Genomic DNA, 23581 nt, shown 5'->3' on the forward strand with positions numbered 1-23581 from the left:
CCCCCACAACCTCCCTGCTGGGGGTCTGACACAATTGCATTGAAATTCTGGGACTCCCCTCCTGCACAGCAGTGAAACATTTGTGCATTCCTAAAATCCAACTATAGTCAGAAAAAAACACTCCATAAATTATTAGACCTTTTTTTGTTCTTCATATATGTTTCAAAGGATGTTCAATTGTTCCTCAGAATATTAATGATACTGTGTAAAAATATTAACTTTATCTTTTAAAAAGTTATGCTTCCCTATTGTCTCTGCATAATCTCTTTGTTTAGTCATCCAGCATTGTTCTTCCTTTTACTAGGAGAATGGCACAGCTTAGACCCATGCTGACAGCTATAACCTATCAGTTCTGTTTTTGTATAATCTGCTGAGGAACTCAGTAAGGAGATTCCCGACAATTATTTTCCCTTCCATTCTGGTCATTATGGGTCCCTCTTGCTTTACACCTTGTACTTAGATTGAGAACTTCTGAAACATTGACCCGTTTCTTCCCTCTTTATACAGGGAAGGGGCGGACAAGCTGAAAGGCAGCTATAAACGGGGAATCAAACTCTCATTCCACATTTCAGGAGTGAATCATTCAACTCAAGGAGCTTTTAGATTTTTAAAAGTTCTGTCATGGGATGTGAGCACATCTGGCAAGTCGAGCATTTGTTGCCTCTTCCTAATTGCCCTTGAGAATAGCTAACAACATATGCTATTGTGAATTTGTTGAGTCCTGTTTCCACAAGACATATTATTTGAGACCTTATAAGAAGAAAAATCTTTTGTCTGTCATGTGGTTCGGCAATCCCATTCTTGGTGGAATCAGTTCCACAGCTCAAAAATACACCAAACTTTATGCCAATTGGCAATCTCTCTCACAAGATGCCATAACGTGAGTGTTTTTACAAACTCTGAGTAAGGCATCTTGTTGGGACAGAATGGAGAATGCTTTCTTTGCGCTTAGTCCATTTCAGAGCAAACCTACCAGGACTGAATCGAACGGATTTGGAAGAGCTTTACTTTGCATGCAACTCCTGGGGCACCATACCTCGGAGCAATGCAGCACTACATGATGTAATATAAAGGGAGCTTTACCTTCCATCAAACATATGCTGTAGTTGATCCGGGGAGTGCTACTGGAGTCACAGGCTGTCCGAATGGAATGTATTTGATTGGCCAAAGCTAACATCACTCATCTCGAGTTAAAATTTACGAAAGAAAACATGATCAAAATAAAATGACTGTGCTTTGAATAAAACTGAGATTTCTATGTGTACTTATGTCTGTCTTGCTAATTATATTTATTAACCCATTACAGCCCAGGACAATTCCCAAAGCAAAGTATCGATGGGTCCAGCTGGCAGCCACTCTCAGCATCTTTCAGTCCACAGTACTGACCTCATTGACTCTAAGCCACAGAGCCCCGTGCAGTCGTGGATGGCCTCCCATTCAGAAATCACTTACCGAGCTGGGACCTTTGCAGCTGCGTTGACCTGTATATAAATGGATGATCAAGAAGGAGAGAGAGAGAGAGAGAGGGAAAGAAAGAGACCATGTTTTGTTAAGCGGACTGGAAAGGGTTACTGAAACCATGGCAACAAGACTTTTACATTAATGTTTTTTTAAAAAAGTTTTATAAGGTGCGTTTCCGTGCCTGGTCATAAATGTTGTGAGTGGTGTGAAGCTTCTCAATTGGTTTTGGAGAAGTTGATTAAATGCCAGCTGCAACATCCCTCTCACTCATTGGATGTGGGATAGCTGCAGTCCACAATGAGCTGGCCTGTGATTTCAATCTCCCAGCCCCCAAAACAAGGCAAGCAACCTGATTAGATAAGATCACGGGTAAACACAGCAGAAGGGAATGGTCACGAATGGCCATTTTCTAATCATTCCGCATAGCCCACAGTTAATTTTAAAAAGGAAACATGTGATTGCCTCAGTGTTGCGCCCTAGAAAATTGGAGTACAAGTGGAGGAAGTGCAGCAGTAAGTGAGGAATATTTTGCAAGTTGACCACAAAGAAATGCCACATACTAATGATGATAGCTTAATAATTGGAAGGATTCATAACAATTTCAAATATTTATGAGGCATTGCCCAGTTATTCTGGTGGAATATTGGACTCCACGGAAGGTTATCAGTATGGATATGGTCTTGGAGGTTGACACTGGTGCTCTGGCACCTCATTGGTAAAGCTTACATGAACCTGGAAGGAGCTGTGGTCATGGTGCACCCACATGTTTTCAGAAGGATACAGGCAACAATCACAATGGCTGAACATTTCTTTGGAGCAGCTGCTGGTTCAGTGTTGTAACTTTGCTATAAGATCCAGTGCAAGGATTGGTGTCTCTCTTGCAGCTTGCTGTGAAGTTTGGGTAGCAGCTCCAAGGAAATTCACAGCTAATCATTAGGACTACCCCACGTAAAATATCTTTTAAAAAAGATCACAATAAATTCTTTTATAATTTTAATCCTGTTATCTTTAATCTGCTGAATAATGTCTTAGAGTTACACATTGTAGCTCTCATCCTGCTGGTGGACTACCTCTGTATAGTTAAGTGAGAAATCCTTATCTTGCTGAATAAACTGCAGTATTAAATAGTTATGCAGCAATTGTCCAAAGGAGTTTTTTAAAAGTGGAAATTCTTCTTTCCCTTCAAGATGGCCCTCAAGTCTTTAGACTAGCTGCCATTTATATCGAAATTCTACTCTTGTCTCTCCCTCTTTCTCCAACAAAAATCTTCTTTGTCTTGGATAGGCAGAGTTAATGTACAAGTTGGCTATGATTAAACTGAACAGCAAAATATGGTCCAAAGAGTTGAATGGCCTATCCTTATTCCTTGCCACACATAGCTTTCTGTCACTATGCTAAACAATTTAAGGTTTCCCTCTGTGAATACTCATGAGAGCATATTCTTTCTGCTCTGCATCCAGATTTTCTTAACCTTGTCCTCTTTTCATCTTTTCCAGATATTCCCCTAATCTCTGGTTCTTGCATTCAGCACTTAGTCAAATACTACTGCAGCCTGTTTTATCTCTTGCTTTTCCTGCCTTCAGTTTAAAGCTTTCTTGAGTAGGTCCATAGGTATTCCAAACACTATCCATCACAACACCTGACATTATTTCTGAAGGCACAGGGTGTGGAGAGGGAGATGCAGATCTCTATGTCTTATCACATCTCCTCTGTAGCCATATCTCCTAGCTTACTTTTCATGGACAGGACTCTTTAATTTTAGTTAAACCCCTTTCAATGCCACCCCTTCTGATTGTTCCAATCTGCTGTAGTTTGTGCCCATCCTTTAGAATACTCATTGACCACAAAGATAATCCAACATCTGTAACGTGAACATGAGTAAAGGTTATACAGAAGGAAATGGCAAATCACTGCGTACCTTGTCTGTATGTGTGGACCACTGCGATGGGGAGCCATGGCTCAACTCTTGGAACTGAGAAACAAAGACAGAAAGGCAGTTCCAAGAGTTGAGCCATGGCTCCCCATTGCAGCTCAAACATCTCCAGCAATCAGTCTCTTTCCAACTCTGCACAACATCTTTCAATCCCTTTCATCCCTTTGTCTGGATGTTGTCTATCAGTGACATATTGAGGCTAGTTTCCATGCAAATATTGATGATACTAAGCTCTAACTCTCCATCATTTACCTTAACTTGTTGATTCTTCTGTGCTGCCAGATGTTTTTAAGTTGTAGATGAGTAAAAAATCTTTCTCCAACAGAATATCAAGGCCATGATTTTTGACCTTTGTCATAGCTTGTTCCTGATTCCATTCTGATCAATGGACATTTACTGAAGGTATATTTTTCCATGTAAAAGGCATACCACCCTACTGGGCCCACAGCTGAGTTTGAGACTTGCCTCTTGCCTGTCAAGGCTACTTCATGTGGGAAAGTGATGGCCAAATGGTATTGTTGGCCTACACGTGATTCCAAATGTGGTCACAGCAATGTAGTCAACCCTTAATTGCTCGCTGGGAGATGGGAAATGGATAATAAATGCTACCATAGCCAATAATGCCTCGTATCCTGTGAATTAAAGGAAAATAATCTTCACAAAATCACCTGCCTCAACACTATCTTATTAATACTTTTGAAAGCCTTACCCATCTGTTTTTATTTCAGCACTTAATTTCCTAAACACATTTATTTTTGACTCCCAATCTTCTGCCTCGATACATCAAATTTTCTTATTATTTCTTAAATTTCTCCAAATCTCTGTTAAATAGTGTGCTATTTTTAATACAACCTGCTCATGATTCTTACCATACTGCACCCAACACACTGAATTGAAATTCCCCAGTATGAACCTGCCCTCTGGTTTTGCCTGATACTATCTTTGCAGTTTACTCTGCAAGCCTTGACCCCATCCCCCTTTAAAATCTGACCTTCTGAGTGCCCCACTCTTCTTTTCGCCTCACCAGCAGTGGGAGAGTGTTCAGCTGTGTCAGCCTGGACTGAAACAATTTCTCTCAACATTTCTCACAATTTTGCAAATCCTTCTCAATAATACCCTTTTGACCAAGCTTTCAGCCTTCTTGCTAACTTGCCAAATTTGACACTGTACCTTTTCCTTTCCAATATTCCATCTGATTAACATCTTGGGAATTTGTTCCATGATGAAGTGAAATTTTGTTGTTATACGTGTTACTTCTAAATAAACAGTAATTCTGTACAATTATCCAGTGAAAACCCGTACCTTGCTGAATAAACAGTAACTTCATGTTGTTATATGCTGAGTCACTCTACCCTTTGGAGTAAACAGCAGATTTTGGATAATTACACGAGATGCATATTTTTAAACCACAAAGTTGATTGTGTAACGAAGTTGTATCACAACAGTAAGTTAAATATATTGACAAGGAATGCTATGAAAAAGAAATTACTTTCAAAGGGTTAGCACTAATTCTTCAATGATATTTTATGTCTCTAAGATGATAATTTGTATGCATATATTGGAATGGGGACTGCTCATTAAACATAAGTGAGAGTCACAAGTATGTGTTCACAAAATCAAATTTCCTACAGAATAACAATGAAATAGCATGCCTATTAAAGAAAAGACTTTTGGCAACATCTAACACAAAAGGAATTTTTAATGAGTGGACAGCGTTGATAAAGAGTTCAGCATCCTGTCTTATGTTAAAACCTACAGGTCTTGTGTTTACACTGCAGTAACTGGTTCTAAAGTAAGGTTACATTTTGTCCTTATCGGAACTGGATAAGGGATTGTGTAGTTATCAAAGACGGTAGTTGAAGGTGGAGTTATAAAACTGGAATTATGAAAGTTTTACCCTGCTCATTGATAATGTACAGTGAGGTACTGTTTCTGTAAAGCTCATTTGTTTTTACAAATTGACATATTTTTAAAAATCTCTTCTCAAAGCATTTCTGTTGAAGCTAAATTGGGGCTACTGAAATACCATTTTCTCAAATCAATACTTGACCATGAAAGAAGTTCAGGTGTGAAAACCGCCATGGATGTTCAGCCTTGACTACAGAATTCACCCTTAGGAAATGTCTGAGAAATGTTTTAAAACTGAATAGGAGGCAGGAAGGTGACGCTAATTTGTTGTGACTTTGCTGTGCAATTGCACACGTGGACAAGTTCCACTTTGACCTCTCCTGACAGAGCTGGAATTTTCACTCTCTTGATGTAGCCAGCCACTGGAATGTTGCTTATCCATTGATGAGTATTGTTTTCCACTGTGCAGTGGGTTATGTGGCTCACAATCAGCAATTTGTGGTTCCATAATTCCAGGTGAAGGCATCAAGTTGACTTCTGATTAGCAACTGAAGTCAAATTTTAATGATGTTGCCCAAAAGAAGGAATATTGCAGCTGGATTTAAAAATATATATTAAAAAAATGAATTATCTGTGGTACAAATTCACCTAAACCACAGCTTGCCTAACCAAACCAAGCCTAACTAAACTGGGCCAAAAATACCCCATAGGGCTGAACCACATTAGACTTACTCAAACCAGGCCTAATCAGATTGGACCCAACCAAATTTGCAGCAGTCAAACTATGCTTGACTCTGCTTATCCAAGCTGGACATCATCAAAATGGATCAACCTAATTAATTGATGTTAAGTTCTATGCTGGTATCCCTTTAACAGCTCATATGCATGCTTAAAACAATGGGATCCCTCTTTGTACCAACTTAATTCTCTTTTCTTTATGGATTGTATTCCAATTATATTTAATGTCATAACATAATTGAAGTTCAAATATTTGGAATTGGTTGCAGCTGAGACATGAATTGAGAACCGGGCCATAATCTACTTTATAAAAGCCAAACATCCCTTTAAAAGGATTTACACAACTTTACAGCTAAGACAAACCCAGCGTGATTCAGCTTGGTTTGGTATCATGGTTCAGGCTCTCCTTTTGTAAGTGTACTACTTTTAACCAAAATTTATTTTCCATGTAAATCTCATTCATTCAATTCCTTTTTATTAGTTCTAATTGTATGTGTGAATAATTCATCACAAATATGAAAGCCATTCATTGGCTCTTTGAGTTCCCTCTAGATGTGAAAATTTGGCCTGGTAAAATGAAAATAAAAACCACATGAGCTAACCTTGCATTGTACCAATCTAACCATCATTTGGAATCTGACTTTTCTCCTGTTTCTGGATGTGTGATATTACCTCTATGGCTTTACATGATATATAATGATACCATTGCTTCTAGTTTCTGCATGTGATCTCTGAGGGCATTTGCATGTTAGTGTTTGCGTTTCTTGGAAGAAAAATGTTTTTTTTAAATTACAAAGAGGCTTTTGTTTTGGTTTCCAACTATCACAAACGGAGACTTTCACTGGGAATTTCCATTGGGATTTTCTTGATCAGTCTCTATAGCTGTGCTGGAACGTATGCAGAAACTTCGATCAACTGTGTAAAGGGAGCGTCAGATGATATTTTGGAGGTTGTTTAGGTGAAATGCTGACAAAGTTATTGGCCTTTGCTTTTATTTCATTTTGGTATTCAGTTCAGACTGTTCCTTCCAGATTAACATAAATTCTGAAGTTCCTGTTCCAAACAATTATCTTTCTTCAGAACAACACTGATGGGCTGTTGAAGATTCATATACACACACGAGAGCTTAAGTTTGTACCTCCCGCAGATCCCAATATTAACTGGTAGTGAAATTCCACCCACAAAATTTTGATGCTGGTTCAAAACACAGCTGTTCTGGGATGAAGAAGCGAAGGATGTTGTAATTCATTTAAATGATGCCAGGTGGGATTTCCAACTGTGCCAGAGATGACCAGAGCTCACAATGTCCAATGCTGACTGCAGAATTCTAAATCAGAATGGAAATCGGCATGAGACAATGCCAGACAGACTCTGCAATTTCCTTGTGGGGCTTAGAGTGGCAGTCCTATCAAAGGAGAAAACGCATAATTTTAATTTTACCCTTTAGTGGTATTGACCTGAACCATGCACTGAGTTGGCTGGCTCAAGTGTCCTTGTAAATATTGCAGTCTGGTTGCAATATCTGTGGAGCCCAGCAGGCAGATGGTAAAGAGCACGTGCCTGGCTTTAGATAAGTGTCCTTGTGGCCCACTTAGTTGAAAAAGGTGACATGCCCAGCAGAACCCCAAAGGCTCTGGATGGGGGGTAGGGGGTTGGGGGTGGGGTGGAGCAATTGAAATAAGAAGGGGTGATAGGTGACTGTAAAGGACTTGAATTGCCAACACTTACTTTCTACCAGGAGGGTAAGTTTCAGTTTAAAATCACTCTTCAGGTTGAAAATATTCAGTCCCAAACTGAACCCATTCTACAACTAATATCCTTGCTGAGAGCATTTGCATTGAGTGTCAATCCTGAGTCTTTCAGGATACCTGACGTTAACTTATAAAACCTAAGAAACATTGCTAGGTATCAATTGTTAATAGGATAGTTGTGGTGAAGCCATGCTCTGCAGTATCAATTTGTCCATTTACATGAAATTCCTTGGTTTGCAATTCTAGCAAAACCTTTGACTCATTAAATTAAAATTCACTCATTTTTATACTGATAGATCCAAATTTGCACCAAGTATCTCTTTATATATGATTGATACAATTCTTTGTGAAAAACATACGCCAAAAAGACTGCTGCATGGAGTTAATATATTAAATATATTATCCTAATACCAGTTAGGGGTTAGCCTCAGAACCTTTAGCCTTCCACCTTCTTTTGCTTTTAGCTTCTTCAAATCAAGCAGGTTACAACACGTACACAAAGAAATGTTATTGCTCTCCTCTGAATCAGAAAACAAAAATACAAATAAGCAATCATTTTTTTTCCTCAAAGTATTGTCAAAAATGTACTCTGATGGAATTTTCCATTTTTAATTCCTTGTAAATATTTATGAGAACCCAAGTTTGTGTAAAGAGATGTAAATTTAATTGATACATGATTTTTTTAACAGAAGCAGAAAAAGAAATAAATCATGTCAGCTAAATGGGGAGAGATGCAGTTTTAATTGCCTGCACAACAGAAATGTAAGTTTAATGTTGTCAACAGGACAAGTCTCGTCCAACTAAGCAATGGTAAAGCCACATCTAAGAAACCCAACCGTGTCACAACCAACCAACTCTTCAATGCATGAGCAATCAGCTCTTCAACCAACTAAATAGAACACTGTCAATGTGTTAAACAAACAAATTAATGACAGCTACCCACTTACTCATTTCCAAACAGCTAGACAAATGATGAGCAATTAACCAACCAATCCCATTAGACCTAACATCCATTCAGCCACAGAGTAACCAAACAGATCAGAACCAATTGGCTATCTAATGACTGTAACTAACCAAAACAACCGAAAAATCCAGATCAAGCAACAAGCTATTTCAGCAGACCAGAATATCCCAATGAAACCATCAACATGTACAACCAGTAAAGGGCTGTTGTGGCACAGTGGTCATGTCCCTACTTCAGAGCCAGGACATCTAGCTTCAAGTCTCACTTGTTCCAGAGGTGAGTAATAACATCTCTGAACAGGTTGATTTTAGGTATTTTCTAATCAACCACTGGAACTAAAATGAACTAACCAACTGATGGCACAAGATTAGGTGATTATTGGTTTATGTCAGATTTTTAAAAATTGTACCGAGTTATAAGCTGCTGTCTAGTTTCTGAAAACTTACCAGAATAACATGGATTGGGCTGTCTGGAACAAATAAAATTAATATATGTTAATTTTTAATCATTTAAGTGGTAGCCAAAAAAAGATTTCTGCCTTTTTGCGACATTTCCAGTCTGTGTAATAATATCCATGCTGTTGTGCTGTTGAGACCAAAGTGGTTTCCATCTCAGGTGAATTAAATGAATAACTTGATTATTGTTGACATTGATGGTGTTTTCTTACCTGATGTTTATATCTCTTTGTGTTTCTCAATCTTTACCTAATGGAATGGCTCTTCCCTTGAAGATTCACAGGCTGGAGAGCAAGAAAATTTTCTGCCTCACACAATCATGTGTCCCACTTACTCATGTTCAAAGGGAAGAGGTCGCAATGGGAAGGTGGAATTATTTGACCTTCAAAAAAAAACAGCCTTGAAGCTTCTGTCTTTGTGCTTTTTCTCCCACTTACTTCAGTGTGTTCATTGCTGGTTCTGTAAAGTGCCTCAGGATGTTTTGTTATATGTAAGCTGTTTTACAAGTATCACTACTAAGAATTAGAAAAGGCAACTTGTTTTGCTTCTGACCATTACATGAGTGTTCTCAGCTGGGAGCTGAACATGTGTGAACATAGTTGAATAAGTGATTGGGTTCAACTGCAGTATCGTCCACCATGCGGTTATAATGCCTACCAATGCGCTCTGTCTAAGCTTACTTGTAAAGGATGGAGTAAGACACTGGACAGCCATTGACATATGTGGGATCTACCCCAAAAGAAGTCAACAGAAGAAGAGATAGAAAAAAGATCAGTGAACTAAAGGGGAGGCAGTTGAATCTCTGGCGTCTACTGAATAAAGGCAAAGTACTATGGATGCTGAAGATCTGAAATAAAAACAGAAAGTGCTGGAGAAACTCAGCTGGTCTGGCAGCATCTGTGGATAGAGAAACACTAAGTTTGAGTGTAATTTGACTCTTCCAAATTTATCTGTCGAGATGATTTTACAGTTTTCTAATAGAGAAGTGAACAATTATACATCTGTATTATCATTAATGTTCAAAATTGTGTGTTGGAATTTTTTACCATGTTATAATATAAACACTAGTTTGGCAGTAAGTACAATGTGACCCTTGCCAGAAAGCTACAATGGTCAACTAACAAAGACGTTTCTTTAGCACTAAACATGAGGTATTGTTGAAAAAAGAGGCATGTTGTTGAAGTTTTTCATCCTGCACTCAGGACAAATGCAAAGATGCCACATTTCAAATGATCACCACAAATTTAATGAGTGCAAGACAAAAAGGCTTTGTGATATGTCTCACCTTTCAGTGATATTCAAGTTCTGTACTCCCAAATATGATGTAGTAATTCCATTTTTTGAGCAGAAAGTATATCATATGTTTCCTCTTTGACAATGTAATATATGGCTATATATTTTAAAGTTGTGAGGGGTTTCAAAATGCCAGGTAGTATCCCAGCAGGAGGTACAATTAAGATACAATTAAGTGACTTAAATGATGTGGAATATCACTTCATGTTATGTGCCAGAATTCTGTGTTCTGTGTACCACCCAAATATTCAAAATGGCATTGTATTTTGAGATTCCTTGTTGACTATAACTTTATAAGCTGTGATTTTTTAATATATAAAAGAGAAGTAGAAAGTCAAAATGCAAGTTGTTGCTCTTTCTTTAAATTGCTACTCTCTATCCTCCTTAAAATAAGGCTGCCTGTTTGATTGTAAGCTAACACCATTGGTACAGTAATCTTAGACAATCCACTTGTACTGATACATGGCAAACAAACCCCTGCCTCTTGCATTAGCTGTGACCCATTTTCTCTAAACCCTGAACACCTTGCTAAACTACTGGACTCAAGTAGAATGTATGTTGTGAGCTGTAAAATAAATGAGCAATTTTTGAGACCAGCCACCTGCTTATGATGTTCTGTGGCATTTAAAAATCTGATTAATTTTTTTCTTGACATCTTCCCTTGAATGAGCATTTTATACAATGGTCAGCAATGATCAGGATCATCCCAGTTAATTAGAACACTGAAGCCTTCTGCGTACCATCAGATAGCACATGCATTTGTCCTGATCCTAAACTCAGTCACCTCATTCCCATCTTAGAAAAGCTGCTGCTGAAGTCCACAGAAGGGAGCTTTCTCCCTTTCTATACGTTTCACCATTGTATGCATCCCATCAGCTAGCCTCTGCTGGCTTGATTTCCTATTAATGTCAGATATCCACCTTCTCTCTGGCTAGCATTCTGATATTTTTACTCAACCATCCCTAGTGACCTAGATTCACCTTTCCTTAATAACAGTTTCCTCATCTCTTGGCTTTCCCATGACTTGCCATCCTTCTCAGCTCACCTGAATGCTTCTTTCTCAGTGACTCCATGTTCTGTTAGCTGTGACTGGATTGTTACTTTTTGAGTGATCCTAATTTCCTCACCTTGGCACTCAGCTTGATCTCTTAGAGGTTGGATATTTAGGACTTCCTGCTCCCATTTCCTGATGAGCACTTCTCGTTGGCCTACTGTACCTCAGTACCCTTCCTTCCCCCACCCAATTGACTGAATTTGACTGACCTCAGTCCCTCTGCTTAACTCACTTAATTTTACTCTTCTTCCTGTTCTTCTACCTCTTTTCTGTCCAATCCCTTTCTCTCTTTCCCTGACTTGATCCAAGCATAGCCCATGACCTGCTTAAGGGAATAACCTTCATGGTCTTCACCACTGTCTGAAATGCCACAGGAAATCAACTTTTCTTTTCTAAAAAAGAATGATCTCAGAATATTTCTTCAGTAGTGCCATTGACTATTTGGCAAACTTACAATTTGGGCAATTATTCACTGAATTATTATCTAGTATGTGGAGGTTAGAAGTGATTTAGATCTAAATATTTAAGCATCATCTGAACTTTTGGTCCAGATGTTGCTGGGAAGGAAGCAATGAGTTTAATGAGGCTCATTGCTACTAGTGTGTAAATTTCACAGTGCTTTGTGGTGTTGGAGAAATATCTCTGAATCATGATTTGCACAAATCCTAGATGTTTTGCGTCACAAGCCTGTCATCAGCTTCCCTATGGGGTGCATGGATGTAATACATTTATGTTCTTCAAATTAATTAAACGTTATGCAGAAAATTAGGCCTGGTACTTGGCAGTGTAAGGACACTTTTTAAGGACAAGATTCTGGCAATTAAGGACAAGATTCTGGTCATTTTGCTGAGGTCCTGTAGTCCAGAATTTGCCGCTCCCCCAGCCAAGTTGTTCTCGTACAGTTACAACAATGGCATCTACCTGACAATGTGCAAAATTGTCCAGGTATGCCCTGTCCAATTACTGCCCCATCTGTCTACTCTTGATCATCAGTAGTGTGATGGAAGGTTCAGTGCTATCAAGCAGCACCAGCAATAACCTGCTCAGTGATGCCCAGTTTGGGTTTTGCCAGAGGTCACTCAGCTCCTGACCTCATTACAACCTTGGTTTAAACATTGGACAAAAGAGCTAAATTCCAGAGGTGAGGTGAGAGTGTCAGTCCTTGAAATTAAGATTGCATTCAATGAATGTGGCATCAAGGAGCGCTAGCAAAATTGTCATCAATGGGTATCGGGGCAAACTTTCTGTTGGTTGGAGTTATACCTGGCAAATAGGAAAATGGTGTTTATTGGAGGTCAGTCATCTCAACCCCAGGACATCTCTGCAGGAGTTCCTCAGGGTAGTGTCCTAGGCCCAACAATCTTCAGCTGCTTTATCAATGACCTCCCCTCCATCATAAGGTCAGAATTGGGTATGTTCACTGATGATTGTATACTGTTCAACACCATTCACGACTTCTCAGATACTGAAGCAGTCCATGTTCAAATGCAACCAGATCTGTACAATATCCGAGCTTGAGTTGACAAATGGCAAGTAATATTCACACTACACAAATTCCAGGCACCGACCATCTCCAATAAAAGACAGTCTGTCACTATCTCTTGACATTCAATGGTGTTACTATCACTGACTCCCCCACTACCAACATCCTGGGGTTACCATTGATCAGAAAATCACCTGGAGTCACCACGTGAACACAATGACTGCAAAGCAGGTCAGAGGCGAGGGATACTAGTGAGTAATGCACCTCCTGACTCCTCAGAGCCTGTCCACTATCTATAAGGCACAAGTTAGCAGTGTGATGAAATACTCCCCAGTTGCCTGGATGAGTGTAGCTCCAACAACATTCAAGAAGCAGCCTCAAATTGATTGGCACCAAATCCACAAGAGTCCATTCCTTCCAACACTGACACTCATTAGAAACAGTGTGCACTGTCTACAAGATGCTCTGCAAAAAATCACCAAAGACCCTTAGATACCACCTTCCAAACCCATGCCTGCTTCCATCTAAAGGGACAAAAGCAGCAGATACATGGGAACATCACAACCTGCAAGATTCCCTTCGAGCCATTCACCATCGTGACTTGAAAACATAATGTTGTTCTTTCACTATCGCTGGGTCAAAGTCCTGGAACCCATTCCTAAGGGTGTTATGGATCTACCTTTGGCACATGCACTACAGCAGTTCAAGAAGGCAGCTCACCACCACCTCGCCAAAGGTAACTCGGGATGGGCAATAAATATTGGCCCAGCTAGCAATGCCCATGTCCCACAAAAATAATTCCTTTATTTTTAATCATTCACAGGATATGAGTGTCACTGGCTAGCATTGCCCATGCCCAATTGCCAAACGACTGTTAAGAGTCAACCACATTGCTATGGGTCTGGAATTACATGTAAGCCAGACCAGGTAAAAGATGGTACTTTCCTTCCGTAAAGAGCATTAATGAATCAGACAGGTTTCCCTACAACGATTTTAATGATCATAATTAGATCTATAATTCCAGATTTTAAAAAATTAATTCAAATACCATGATCTGCCATCACGGGATTCGAACCTGAATCCCTAGAACATTATTGGTCTGTAAATTAACTGTCAACTTGTTACCACTTGTTATGATCAAATGAGAAACAATTAACTAGCTTCCATCCGTGCAACCTCGCAAATCACAACAAAGGTTCAAGTTGTTTTTCGGCATGTGGACAAACTTTTTCAATTCTAATGTAGCTGACTACTGTTTACAGCAAGCAGTAAGGAACCAATCACAATGTTTTCTTGAATTAAAACAAAAGCCAAGCTTGTTATCTCCTAAGTGGTACACCAGGTATACAGCCTTCATTCAGTCACAAGGATGAACACACATATACACACAGGGCACAATGTTTAAACAAAAAAACATTGAATACAAAGAAAATGAAAGAACATAGAGTTTAGAGTATTTGGATGTTCCAGAGCTGTAATATTTTAAGCTGACACCCTGGTTCATCATTTGGTTTCGTAGGCCATTAGTAGCAATGAATATTGCAGTTACTTTTGCGATTTTAGGTTCCCTGATTTTCTTCCAGTGTTGTCGCTACATGTTTTTCTTTCTTGAGAGAGAAGGCTTTTTTAGCCTGAGTTCTGTTCTGGATTGTGGATTCCATCTCCTCTGGTCAAAAACAGCAGCTCATGTATATCCTGTGTCTGCTGAAGTTATGTTTTCAGGGTGTGTAATTGCAGAAATGTTTCAAGCTTCAACATGAAAAGCTTTTTATAATGGTCCAAATCAAATAGGAGATGACGACCTTTTCATGCCTCACAAACGGCCTTACTGACTAGTTTCACTACCCTTGAGGAAACTATTCATTTCAACTCAAACTGTCTTTGATCGAATTCACATTGGGTTTCATGAAAATTAGCCAAACTCTGCTGGTCAGATAATCTTGGGTTATTTTTTATTAGGTCAGTGCTTTGGTCCCTTTATAAAACTGTTTCAGCCCGTGAAAGTCCTGCATTTAATTAGATGATAGGATTCAAAACTCAATTTTCATATCACCATGACATGCCCTCATAATGCTTTGCACTCAGAAAGAGAAACATTGGAAGCTGATGGTAGGAACATATTCCCAGAGATGTTTAAAATTTAAATTTCTAAAACTTCTTTTGTGTTTTCTTCATCTTTTGTTTTTACTCTATTTCTCACTTTATATAAAGGATTTGACTCTAGTCCACCCAATTTCCTCCTCCTTCATTTTATTCTCCATCCTTAAATCTCACTAAGTGAATATATTGTCAATTGCATCACTCACCCAGGTTATAAATGTCCAGTATTAGTTTGTACTGCCAGCAATTTGTGTCAAAAATGTCATTTTCAAGCTGACAGGTAGGGTAAAAGATCTAGCAAATGTACATACTATGAGAAGTCCCACTGCAGCAAGTTCAAAATGGAATCTTTAGTATTTGGAGTGCTATAGATTGAAGTATAAGACCATATGACATAGGAGTGGAAGCAAGGCCTTCTGCCGATTGAGTCCACTCCGCCATTTAATCATGGCTGATGGGCATTTCAATTCCATTCACCCGCACTCTCCCCGTAGCCCTTAATTCCTTGCGAGATCGAGAATTTATCAATCCATGCCTTGAAGACATGTAATGTCCTGGCCTCTACTGCACTCCATGGCAATGAATTCCACTGATCAATATGATCAATAATGCTCTCTTCTCAGTATTGGAATCTGGTAATTTTGTGATTCCTCATTGCATTAGATGTGTATAAAGATGAAGTTTCTGTGAATCCCACAAAAATGCTTGACTTTATCCTGCAAGAGTTCGGTTGACTGACATTTAGAGAAGTTGAGTGAAATGACCTGATTGATTCTCCAAAACTTAATGAACGGAAATTAAATTGGAAATCGGCGAATACAATTTTGGATATGATTTGTAGAAAGTTATGAATGCAGGTGCATAAGGCTAACAGCCTCACTCATCTAAATGAAAGGAAATTGTTTGGTTTCTGTTCAAAGTCGAAATGAACTTGCATGTCAAGTCGATCATCAATGCAGAAACAATTTCCCAAAGAGCACTAGACCGAAAAGGGAAATGTGAAGTGGAGTAATATATTCTACAACAAATAAATATGGTCAGATAGGGTACTTTCATAGAGAGGGGATGAAGCTCAGTGGTAATGTGTATGCTTTATATGTTTGAGGTCTTTGGTTCAGCATCATCATTATTTATTCTTTAAGAGATTCCTTCAACCTATCTCTTTGATCAAGCAGTTGGTTATTTGGCCTAATTCTCTTTATGTGCCTCAGTGCCATACTTTGCTTTTTAATACTCTTCTGATGCTTTATGGGAGATTTCAAGATGCTAAGCATGATCTAGATTTTCACAAATCTGATGCAAGTTTCTTGTTTTCAGTCTGCAAGGCTTGATTGTACCATTTGGCCTGTTACAGCTGGATTTCTAATTGAATAAGTCTCCCCCAGGCAGCTGGATTCTTGTTGACAGTCTAGGCTGGTCAAATATGTTCAACTTTGTGAAATCATTCTGCGTCTCAATAAGTTCAACAACCTTGCCAGCACTGGCTGACAAACGTTCTAGTGGTAGCCTTCAGCAACATATCAATGGTTTCTGTACTTTAAATATTTGCATGAAGCACTTGGATTTTATTTACCGCTGGATAATATTTTAGAATCATAGAACCCCCTACAGTGTGGAAACAGTCCATTCAGCCCATCAAGTCCACGTTGACTCTGAAGAGCATCCCACCCAGACGCACCCCACTCCCATAGCTCACCCACCTACCCTGCACATTCCTTGACACTATGGGCAATTTACCATGGCCAATCCATCTAACTTAGACATCTTCCTTGTGAGAGGAAACTAGAGCACCCAAAGGAAACCCACGCAGACGCAGGGAGAATGTGCAAACTCCCATCAGCCGCCTGAGGCTGGAATCAAACCCAAGCCCCTCATATTATGAGGCAGCAGTGCTAACCAGGCCACCCTATTTTGTTAGCTAATTGAGGTTTTTTTTTACATCTACTGTGCTGAGTACTTAAGTTTTTTTTCTTTAAATATGTAAAGTTCGTTTTAAGGTTCTGTACAATAAGTAGACAACTCTGCATCTTCTTTATCTTCCTCAAGAGAGACAGCTGGATTTTCAGGAACAATGTACTCTGAATCCAAAGTACAGAACTGTCTGAACTTTCAGATTTGATTAAATGAATGATCCTTAGCTGTAATTACATTTTGAAAAACTAAGGTCTCTCAAATGTTTGATCTAGTTGTGCACACTACTGCTTTGCATGAAATTAGCAGGACATTCTCTTCAAGCCAAAAAGGCATTTTGTCTATGACAGAAACGAAGAATGTGGAATGTGAATGTCAGTGCTGGCATGACTGTAGGTATGTCATCTATTCACTTTAAGGACTGGTGAATTATATCAAATGGCTGTTTTCTACAGACAAGATAATGACCATAATAAACCAACCAGAGTTTGCAAATCTCAAAACAGAGTGTCCAACGTTAGATGTTTTTTGTATTTGAACTACATTTCTTAACTAATCCTGAGTGTGTGATGAATTACTCTGATAGGTAACAACAATGACTGCAGATGCTGGAAACCAGATTCTGGATTAGTGATGCTGGTAAAGCACAGCAGTTCAGGCAGCATCCGAGGAGCAGGAAAATCAACGATTCGGGCGAAAGCCTTTCATCAGGAATAAAGGCAGAGTGCCTGAAGGATGGAGAGATAAATGAGAGGAGGGTGGGGGTGGGGAGAAAGTAGCATAGAGTACAATAGGTGAGTGGGGGTGGGGATGAAGGTGATAGGTCAGGTAGGAGGGTGGGGGAAGTTGGACTTCACCAGTTTCCTCATTTCCCCTTCCACCACCTCACCCCTGTTCCAAACTTCCAGCTCAGCACTGTCCCCATGACCTGTCCTACCTGCCTATCTTCCTTTCCACCAATCCACTCCACCCTCCTCTCTGACCTATCACCTTCATCCCCACCCCAATTCGCCCATTGTACTCTTTGCTGTCTTCCCCCATCCTCCTCCCTGACCTATCACCTTCATCCCCACCCCCACTCACCTATTGTACTCTATCCTGCTTTCTCCCCATCCCCACCCTTCTCTCATTTATCTCTCCACCCTTCAGGCACCCTGCCTGTATTCCTGATGAAGGGCTTTTGCCCGAAACGTCAATTTTACTGCCCCTCAGATGCTGCCTGAACTGCTGTGCTTTTCTAGCACCACCAATCCAGAATTACACTGATAACCAATGTAAGATTGCCAGCTGGGCTTACATTGTGGTACATCTCCATACTCAAAACTACATATGGGCATTTTGTATATGCAGTGTACCTGTTTCATGAAAATCCTTTGACTAATCAGACAACCTGCCTGGTTTCAAATTTAAGCAATGCTTGGTAGTTAACTCTCAATTATCAGCTAACTTATGCATCTCCAAGCCAATGTCTCTACCAATCAGAGTCCACTTATCAAATAATCAGCATGTTCCTTTCACTCAATATGAATAATGATTCCCTTTATATCGGTGTTCCTTGTAAATTGTCCTGGTGAAAAACTGTGAAAAGATATGACAAAATGTATCGTTTTAAAACAATACTTCCGAGTTCTGTATTTTTAAATGACTGATCAATGCTCCTTGCTGCTGGGAGTTTCCCAGACTGCTGTGGCCTCTTGTTTAATTTTCTAGTCTACTGATGCAACCTTACTCTGGTCTCTCTGTTTGCATTTGTGACTCTCTATATAACTTGCTGAATTGGACTCCGGCCAGTGCAATTGCTTGATAACTTGGACTGCATCCTGTTCCCTTGCATGCTTACTGTCAGTGTCTTTTCTGAGTGCATGTCCATTCTCCAACTCAGTAAGTAGTTTCATTTTTGTAAATACATGACTACATGTGGACAATAGATTTCTTCCTATTGCTAACTGCATACTCTATTGTGAACCTTCTCCCGCTCATTCTTCAGATCAAATAGATTTCCCATCCCACAGTTCAAAATATCATTACGCCTCAAATTTTGTCACTGGACAGCACCACTGGATTTTACTATCTACCTCAAGTTCTGTGGGTCTGGTCACAGTTACAAATAGGTAATAATATGAGACTTACAGCACTCTTGTGAGTGAATAGCAACAGTTCAAGTAAACATAGCTATGTAAATAGAATAGTAATTGTTAGTCACTTGTACTTTTACAAAACATACTGTGAAATGTGTTGAAGTCACCATGTTCCAGTGCCTAAATGTGTAACAGAAATTTTATATATAAAAAAATTAAGACAAAGTCCATCTTTGTTCAATTTATGGCTCATGGGTTCCTAAGGTTGAGAAAAGATAGGAACCACTGCTGCAGGAAGCCAACATTAAAACTGCTGAATCTCCGACTGCAGGAACCCCAGGCCAGACCACCACACCGCCGGAGACACCACCTCAAGGATCCATCTTGTCACCGAAGCCACCGCTAAAGAAGACCATCACACCAGGCTGCTGATTTCTGGGCTGCAGACGCCACAGAGGCTGCCTCAAGGAATCCCAGGCCATTGAAGCAGGAGGTGTTAAGAAAGGACTTACTTGCAGCCCTGCAGATACCAGTTTCAATTTTGCATGCCTCAATGGCTATCTTTAAAGGTACAATTCCCTTTCTTTTACACAATCATCAGTTGATGTCCCCACTTCTGACTTTAATGGAGGGACGGTCATTGATAAAGCAGCTGAAGATGGTTTTTGCCTAGGACATTATTCACAGGAACTCTTGCAGAGATGTCCTGGAGCAGTGATGACTGATCTCCAACAATCACGACCACCTGAAGTTAGTATGACTTCAACAAGTGGAGTGTATTCCCCCCAATTCCCATTGACTTAAGGTTTGCTGGGACCCTTTGATGCCACACTAAGTCAAAAGCTGAAGGTCAGTAACTCTCACTTCTCTTCTGGAATTCAGCTCTTTCGGACAAAGACTGAAATGAGGACTGGGGTCATGTATCCCCAAACTCAGTATCAGTGAGCAGGTTGTTACTGAGTAAGTGTGGCACATTGAGCATGGTCAATGTGCCACATTACATTGCTAATGATTGAGAGTAGGGTTGTAAGTCTGCAATTAACTAGATTGGATTTATCTGCTATATGTGGACAGCGCTTACCAGTATTATGGCACTACTACACCAACTTGGCCATGAATCCTCAGTACTACAGCCAGAATGTTGTCAGGGTTCTTAGAGTTTGCTGTATCCAATGCCTTTGGCCATTTGTTTTTATTTCATGGAGAGATTCGAATTAGTGAATACTGGTATCCGTGGTGGTGATAACCTCAGGAAGCGGTTATAATGAATCATATACTCAACACCCATGGATGCATATGGTTTTAAAGGCTATGTCTTCACCTTTTGCATTGCTGTGTTGGACCCTATTGAAGACAGGGGCCTTGTGTGTCTGCTTCCATTCATTGTTTAACTGTTCATTACCATTCACTACTGATTTCAGCAGGATTTCAAAGCTTTGATTTAGTCCATTGGTTGCGGAATCCCTTAGTGTGCTACTTAGATTTTTTATCACACATGTGGTCCTGGACTGTAACTTCCATGGGTTGGCACCTCCTTATTGGATTGGCAAAGTATAGTAGGTGGTGGTAAATATCTTATGGATTCCAGTTAGAATGAGTAGGCTGAGGAGAGATTCTGTGGTCACTATCACAAACAAATGTCAATTGGGAGTTTAATTAGCATTGCTTTGAAGATGTAGAAGGGGCGTACACCTGATATTAGATTCAAACAATTAATTTGTATATCAACTCATTTATTATAGACAAGTAACTCTATTTTGAATGATAAGCAGTTAACAATATTGAATTCACTTCAATAGCATCGAATGATATGAATAAAATCTTACTCAGTCAGCTTGAGGGATTAGTGAAGCATGGTTTTCCCATCTCATCCCTAAAGCTTCATTGTATCACTTTCAGCCATGATCTGTTGATGAAGGTGCTCTAGTTTTCACTTTTACATATTCTGAACATTCATGCTACAAGGCAAGAGACCGCATTCAAGAGATTTTTCTTTCACTTTTGCTCATATCTGTCACCACCATCAGGCATTCTCTGCAACCATCCGGTCAAAGTAATTCCTGGCAGATTCAGGTAGTGACAGCTGAGGGCCCCAAGCAATGGTTCCTCCCTCAGGACCTCAGTGGAACAGCTTAACTTTCAGAGACCCAACATTGAGCAGTTAAATAGATATTTTAATGCACTCAGCCTGAAGGTGTGCAATGAGAGTATTTCACACATTATAATCTATTGTGGATTTGACTTTAGAGACAAATTAATGATGATAGCTCTTAGACAAGACATGTACCTTCCACCTGACTTCATTGTATGCCTCCCTTATACTTTCTCTCCACAGATATTGACTAATACCATTCCTTCTGTGTGTTTAGGACACCGGGAACTGCTCCAGCATCTTCATCTTGATCGCAGGCTGAATTCCCAGTCAGGAACCTGGAGATGGCTTTGGTGGCACCATGGACACAATTTTCGAGGAAGTGGCCAAGACGAAGGATATTCATTGACAGATTTCCTGAGGACTGAGAATCTTAAGAGATAGGTATAAATTACCTAACGTTAGCACATTTGGAACTATTTCAGCTGCTTTACTGTGCTTTAGCATGACTTACGGGCTTCATACGCTTACAGCAGGAGGATTTTTTTCCTAATTCCATTGGGTGTCACGATCGTAAAGTATGAAATAAAAATAAAGTACAATGTTAGCTGTTAAATTTTAAAGAGCATCATAAATTTATATCTGGTTCAATGAGCAATGTTTAATCACAAAGAAAAGTGAGAGAAGTCTAACGGTTTGATCCTTGTTAGGCAGAGCTTGTTAATATTAATTTACGGACATCACTGGCCTTCAAAGACGCATTGTACCAAAAATAATACCTGACAGTAAAAGCCGACAAGTAGGAAGAAGATTTCTTCTTCAGAGGAGATCGCTAGTATGCTGTAATGCTCTCTTTACTGTCATGTGACACCTTATGCCGCAACCATTTAAATTTTAAGGCTTATATCTGTACTCGTTTTATGTTCTACCTTGAGAGTTCCATAGATGCATGTACAAGTAAGGAGCTATATAGAAATCAGATAGGCATCAATTACCATACTATAAACTTGCACCCTTATATAAACGCTAATCACAAATAAGAGCATTTTTAATGTGTCATAGAATCATAAACAGAAGGAGTCACTTTGACCTAACTCACTCCATCAGAATCACCTCTAAAACCTCTCCAACTCTGTTCCACATCCATCATTCCATTCGCTGCATTTCTTTGTTTGCTGCTAAAGATTTTGAGGCCTGATGTCTAACAAGATTGAGGAGCAGTTAAATCAAAAAGACAATCTTATCCTGATTGGTTCCCTTATTGGACTCCAATGAAACTTAGGACTAGATCACCCATCTCAGCATGAATGGAGTGAAGTGAGATCAATGTTTCAGTAGGAAATGTTCATCCAGCAATGATAGTAGCCAAACGATTGTACTTACCCATTCATGTCCAAACCTAAGCTAGTTGTCCATGCTCATCGCACATTCGATTATCCATGTCCCCCTGTCACCCTTTGGAGCCAACACACAACTAGCCATCTATGTTAATTGCACAAGTAGCCATTTACATCCAGCATATTGATGATTATCCATGTGCAGTTCACAATTTGTATAAGCATCCAAATGACAACTTTCACAAACAGTGTACATAACTGACCCAGGGTGATCATACAGATAGCCAGTCAAATGCAACTATTACAAGCCATCTGATCCATTGCACAGCTGTCCACTGACAGCTATATAAATAGCCATCAATCCCCAGCATGCATTTTCAAACCATCTCAGGAACCAAACAACATTGATGGAATCAAAGTTCGGTGCTGCTCCTATTCACCAATATCACCAAGAACAAACTAAAATCTGTTTAAGTAATCTTCCTCATGACAGTGGGTGATCTTCCATAGAAGATCAGGTGGAAAACTTCTAGGTTTGTATAATAAAAGGTAAATTAGCCACAGTCTTAGCAGACCATATAGCAGCTCTCTCAACAGTGAGAGATGACTGATGGTGGTTTATTCTAAGGCAAGGTGAGAAGAAAAGACTTCCAGTGTGGGAATTGAACCAATGCAGCTGACATCTCTCTGCATTGCAAACCGGCTAACTCGGCTAATGGAGGCCTTCAGTGTTGGTTAGCTCAGCTGGCTGGGTGGTTGATTTTCAAGAGAGAACAACAGAATACTGTGAGTTCAACTCCTGTCCTGTTTAAGGTGAGGATGAACAATTCTTCTTCCATCACCTGAGGTTAAACTCACTCCAGTCATTTCTTTATAATGAAAGAGCAGCCCATGGTAGTCTGGGACTACAGGAAGGTTACCTATGTAGATACTCCAAATACAGGGGCAGCAAATACTTCCCTTTATATTGGAGGGGAAACAATGTTTCAAGCAGTATTGGACCGGTTGCTCCCTTCCCCTATCTTTTCAGAAATTGAAAAGGTGTGTGAATAAATGGCAAAAAGGACGTTCATGTACCCAAGT

General features: G+C 39.7%; 1 protein-coding gene across 4 annotated transcripts in view; it reads left to right on the plus strand.

Moving 5' to 3' along the window:
- Window positions 1-23581, plus strand: part of LOC132827096 (transcriptional activator MN1-like) — a 133195-nt gene that overhangs the window by 106945 nt on the left and 2669 nt on the right. For 2 of the 4 annotated variants that reach the window (XM_060843573.1, XM_060843574.1), the window contains exon 2: window positions 21439-21605. In XM_060843573.1, the coding sequence (XP_060699556.1) occupies window positions 21439-21605 (167 nt within the window). Of the gene's footprint in view, window positions 1-1306; window positions 3429-21438; window positions 21606-23581 lie in introns of those variants that run through there. The other 2 variants (XM_060843576.1, XM_060843571.1) reach the window with 2 other exon arrangements.

This window comes from Hemiscyllium ocellatum, chromosome 24, assembly GCF_020745735.1.
Source record: "Hemiscyllium ocellatum isolate sHemOce1 chromosome 24, sHemOce1.pat.X.cur, whole genome shotgun sequence".
NCBI lineage: Eukaryota > Metazoa > Chordata > Chondrichthyes > Orectolobiformes > Hemiscylliidae > Hemiscyllium > Hemiscyllium ocellatum.